At 42.2% G+C, this 5,787-nt stretch overlaps 1 protein-coding gene across 1 annotated transcript in view; it reads left to right on the forward strand.

Moving 5' to 3' along the window:
* Positions 1-4,241: 4,241 nt before the first annotated feature.
* The window catches only part of LOC118421427 (Golgi-associated plant pathogenesis-related protein 1-like), a gene marked incomplete in the record, with an annotated part of 4,331 nt that continues 2,785 nt past the window's right edge, over positions 4,242-5,787 (forward strand). Inside the window, 2 exon segments of the mRNA XM_035828706.1 lie at positions 4,242-4,482; positions 5,585-5,787. Of these exon segments, the coding sequence (XP_035684599.1) occupies positions 5,585-5,787 (203 nt within the window).

The raw sequence follows: 5,787 nt of genomic DNA on the forward strand, positions 1-5,787 counted from the left end.
TATAGGTTTACCTTAGCTTACCGCTACGTAACCCTTACGCGCGTATATACGCTTGAGTTTCCAAAATCTTCAAAGTTATTCCGGAGGGTCAAACTTGGCATCATTCGAAAGGTGCCATGGTGGGGAGTTGTAAGCCACAAACCGCAAAATTATATTGTGCATTGTTGCCGAGATATTCTCGAGTATAGGTTTACCTTAGCTTACCGCTACGTAACCCTTACGCGCGTATATACGCTTGAGTTTCCAAAATCTTCAAAGTTATTCCGGAGGGTCAAACTTGGTATCATTCGAAAGGTGCCTTGGTAGGGAATTGTAAGCCACAAACCGCAAAATTATATTGTGCATTGTTGCCGAGATATTCTCGAGTATAGGTTTACATTAGCTTACCGCTACGTAACCCTTACGCGCGTATATACGCTTGAGTTTCCAAAATCTTCAAAGTTATTCCGGAGGGTCAAACTTGGTATCATTCGAAAGGTCCCTTCGTAAGGAATTGTAAGCCACAAACTGCAAAATTATATTGTGCATTGTTGCCGAGATATTCTCGAGTATAGGTTTGCCTTAGCTTACCGCTACGTAACCCTTACGCGCCAATATACGCTTGAGTTTCCAAAATCTTCAAAGTTATTCCGGAGGGTCAAACTTGGCATCATTCGAAAGGTCCCTTGGTGGGGAATTGTAAGCCACAAACCGCAAAATTATATTGTGCATTGTTGCCGAGATATTCTCGAGTATAGGTTTACCTTAGGTTACCGCTACGTAACCCTTACGCGCGTATATACGCTTGAGTTTCCAAAATCTTCAAAGTTATTCCGGAGGGTCAAACTTGGTATCATTCGAAAGGTGCCTTGGTAGGGAATTGTAAGCCACAAACTGCAAAATTATATTGTGCATTGTTGCCGAGATATTCTCGAGTATAGGTTTACCTTAGCTTACCGCTACGTAACCCTGACGCGCGTACATGTATATAAGCTTGAGTGTCCAAAATCTTCAAAGTTTTCCGACGGGTCAAAGTTGGTGTCATTCGAAAGGTCACTCGGTAGGGAATTGTAAGCCGCAAACCACAAAAAAATATTTCTGAAACACACTACGAATTTCCAGGAATAGAAAGGAATTTTCATTCTTACGGCATTCCGGCTCATTCTTGCTCTAGCGTGAAGGGGCGGGAGTCTCTTTGTGATGCCGACACGTCCGGGATCTGCCCACGACCTCCCACAAATTTCTACTCTTAATAACAATTTCATACATGTTGTAGGTATTGTGCCTTTACACAGGCAGTTATCGGCCTGATCGTGCCGAGTTTAAGCACGCATTTCTATTCAATTTGTGCAATCATCCGACATCGGTGACTTTTCGTCGTGCAGCGCAGATAAGGGAAGTAAATAACAATGGAGTAGATGTTGTGGCCTGATAATAGACCACTAGCTATAGGTTCCTCTATCCGGTGGGTTATATCTTTTAGGCCTAGGTAAAAAAAAATTGTGTTTCCTATTGTTTTAATCCTGAAATGATAGGGTAGTAGGTATGAATTATATTTTTCTTGTATTTTTTTAGTAGGCTGGCTAAAACTCTAGTGATATCTATTATAACACAGTTGGAAATTGAAATCCATGAGGACATTTGTCTTTCAATGTCAAACTTTAATTTTTTGCATAATAGATACATTTATCCTCATTAGATACCGGACAAGCAGTGTTTCACTTCAAGACGATATGCGACTCCAGAATACAAAATTCTAGCTGAACGATATGCGACTCCAGTCGGCAGGTTTTCCTAGGGTTGGTAGGGAAATAGCCTGACTAAAATCACGCTCCTAGCGGCCAGCCCTACAATTGCCGCTCTCGGGGAGGGGTTCACCTCATTACTAGTAACCCCAGCCAGCGTGAGATTGTGTAAACACAGGCTAGTGGGGAAACACGAAACAACACGTGTTTTTCTAGCTGTTCACCTGTGACGTGTCCTCGAGAAATGCAGACTTGTGGCCAATCAAAAAGCTGGAAACGTGGAGAGCATGTTACAACCCCCAGTTTAAAGAAAGGGCCAGCAAAAACAATATGTTTTTCCTTTCGGGAAAACATAAAAATGCCAATGATTTCTAACGTCACCTTTTTTTTTCAAAATGGACGCGTCCGATAACTATTACTGAAATCATCGTGAAAATATGCATAAATCAGTCTTGGAACTGTACACTCTGACAAAATCTGAAAGTTCATTCTTAACTGCAGCATGTACTTTCAGACGACCCCAGAAGTTCTCAGTTGGCCATGCTATGGTTATCGTCTACCTTAATTGACCCCTCTATGGTGCCAATTATTGGGAAGACCGCTAGGGGCGTGATTTACGCAAACACCAACCCGCCCATGGGGCCTGTAATCTTTCCTTCACTTATCCAGTTCATTACACTGGACTGATTCAGTACAGTCCCTAGACTGTTTTTACTTTCTATAATGAAATTAGCTGGAGACTTGAAGACCGAAGGAAAATGTCCAAACATTGCATGATGTACAAAATGACCAATAAACTTGTGGACGTACCGACTGATAAGTATCTAATACCAGCTCAAAAAGGAACAAGCCTGTAAGTACCAGAGTTACCAACCTAGGATTAACGTGTTCAAAAATTCGTATTTCCCAGAACTATTATAGAGTGGAATTTGTTAGAACCAAGCACAGTAGAGGCATCTACGTTGGATAGTTTTTGAGCGCATTTGCAGATAGATGTGCAAAATATAGGTGTGACGGGTCGTTCAATGTGATATAACCAGCTGTTGCCACGCCACGTGCCTGCGAAGCCGCTGTGTTACGCCGAAGTTCGGTTATACCGGCTATATAGATACAAATAGATACAGATAAAAATGGCTTCGTTCCTGTATTTGTGATGCAATTTTCAGAGGAATTCATATAAAAAGAAGCAACTGTTTCTGGGTGTTCTTTTCTGTGGGAAGTTGTTGCTATCTTCTCTGCACGGGGTAAGAAGACCTCCCAAATTTAACTATAACAAGACACCGAGGAATGATTCCTGCACTTTGTTGATATTAATCTCTCTTTCAAGGTTACGTTCCCACTTAACTGTGTTCCGGCGGAACCGAGGTCTCGTGTGATAGGATGGGGAAACTTCGGAGTGAGACTCAGAGGAGCCCGGACTTCCTACCATCACTGCCCTTCTTCTTGTCTCTCTGATTCCGGAAAGACAGGAAACTTTGGTAGCTCAACAGCCGCATGTTCCTCAAGGTCAAATCCATACAGATTGATTTTATGTATATGGACTCGTGGTAATAAAAAAATGATCCCTTTTAAACATCGTTAACCCATTTATGATGTGTCGTTGTATTCAAGGATGTTATGTCTTCCTTATTTGTCTGTCTGTATACGTAGTGCCTGTGTGCCTGTTAGATGGGAAATTTGACGTTTTCTGTTTGGACACAGCGCGTGTGTCTCTTTTATGCTCCAAGCAGAGACCAGAATTCGGCTTTTTTTAAAGCTTTTTAGAACTGTTAGAAGTTTCGTTCGCCAGTCAGAAATCCAACAAAACAGAAAGCCTGACAAAAACTTAAAAAGGCGTAGAAAATGGCGGAACATAATCTTTGTTTACAGCGTATGCCTCTCTATTCCTTTAACTTTAACATTTCTAGCATTTTCAGCAATGTTTACGACGGTCTGAACATGAAATATTTATTGTATACATTGATGCGACGCCGAAAAGCAGTTACTCAAGCAACGTGATATGATGTTGGAAACAATCTCAGACTATTCAGGTAGCACCCACAATCTTTCGTCAGTGACACTGAAGTTAAAACACTGGGATAAGAATATGGGCATATTTACGTTAGATGGACAAAATTCTAAAGTGTGTGTGTGAGAGAAAGTCACTGTGTGTGTGTGTGTCTCTGTGTGTGTATGCGTGTGTATGTGTGTGTTTGTGTCTGTGTTTGTGTGTGTATGTGCGTGCGTGCGTGTGTGTGCCTGTGTGTGTGTGTACGTGCGTATGTGTGTGTGTGTGTGTGTGTGTGTGTGTGTGTGTGTGTGTGTGTGTGTGTGTGTGTGTGTGTGTGTGTTAACTTCTCTCTCCCACATGTTATCTAACAAGGTCTTTTTAAAACGCCGGTGCCCAAATCTTCAAGGAAACGTGGTGAGAAGTGATAATAAGTGACCAGCGCCAGGAGACGCCCCAGAAACTGGTCAAGATGACCTTGGAATAATCATTTTGGCTCCGTCTTTACTATCCCCCGTTGAGTACTACTTGTAGCACTGTCACGCATAGGAGGCGCTTGTTTTCGTTATCCGTCGGTATCGTCCCATCGACCTGTCAATCTTCATTCTCGAAGCCGCCTGATTGGCCGAGAGTTCTGACGTAACGGCACTTGTATACCTTTGGGTATTTAAGTACCGACAAGAGGACAGTAAACCACTTCGTACAAGTGGATCGAATAAAGACTACAACCAGCAGCGAAGACATCGTTGGAAGACCGACTTACCAGCAAAGGTAAGTGTCCCTCCAATGTCGGGGTCTATGTTATACATTGACTCTACATACTTCTTTGTAGCTCTTGTTTTCAAAGAAATGGTGCTGTAAAGCAAAGGTTGGTATGGAAAACTCGGGCAAATTGAACATGTTATTTTCATGCACGATAAATACAGGTATTAGGTATGATTGTAGTATCTTCTGGTGCCACTTACTACAAATAGCCTTCCAAGAATCTTGAAAGAATGACAATAATAGACAAGACAAGACACTACTATTATAGCTTGTAACAATGTTGTCACAGACGTTCCACCCCAAACAAACCCGTCAATATACGAGTAATCCTGATGTATTTACGGCTATAAGTTTATCTGCATAACCCTACCGGGACACGCGATGTATGAAAAAGCTGTATTCATCGGTCGGATTTCTCAGAATTTTCAATTTGGGAGGCGTTTTTATAGGACAACATCCACTACTCTTTTGTCGTGACAGCTTTGCCTTCAAAATTCTTTCATGTGAACTGCGATAAAGTAGTGTTTAGAATCGTTAAAATTTAATCGTTTGTAACGTTACAGACATTTCAAGAATGACGAACTTGTCTCTCTTTTGATACGCCATGAGGTATCTCAAAAAACCCAGGTACCCGATTTTGAAGCCCGTTAATCACTTCTTGACATCTATAAGGTAAGAAAAGATTTAAAAGGGATGAGAATAGGACATAGTTACTTAAGATGTACAATTTCTAAAGTGTGTGTGTGTGTGTGTGTGCGTGCGTGCGCGTGTGTGCGCATGTATGTGTGTGTGTGTGTGTGTGTGTGTGTGTTTGTGTTTGTGTTTGTGTTTGCGTCAGAAAGCATTATTTCGCAAGATTTAGATCTCCATTCTAGTTTTGTAGTAGCCCACTGTGTTCTGCCGATGTAGTGGTCTGGACACTCTGCATCAGTAATTAATTCTGTGCACTAGCAAAATCTTTGTCTTCACATGCAAGTAGATATTGAATATGACTCATACAATCTTGTAGTTTTTTTAAAGCAGAATTCGAAGTTAGAAGGACAGTAAATTTGTACGCAAATGTCACCGACACAAATGAGTAAAACTGAGGTAATTTTTGGTTCCCTAGATGACCGACTTCGCCAAAAACTGCCTGGCCGTTCACAACGAACTGCGCGCCAAACATGGCGCCTCTCCGCTGAAACTGAACGACAAACTGACGGCGCACGCTCAGAAGTGGGCGGACCACCTGGCCAGTACCGGGAGCTTCGAGCACAGCCAGGGGAGCGGGTACGGCGAGAACATCGCCATGCAGTGGAGCTCTGGAGGCGC

The sequence above is a fragment of the Branchiostoma floridae genome, chromosome 8 (assembly GCF_000003815.2).
Source record: "Branchiostoma floridae strain S238N-H82 chromosome 8, Bfl_VNyyK, whole genome shotgun sequence".
Lineage (NCBI taxonomy): Eukaryota > Metazoa > Chordata > Leptocardii > Amphioxiformes > Branchiostomatidae > Branchiostoma > Branchiostoma floridae.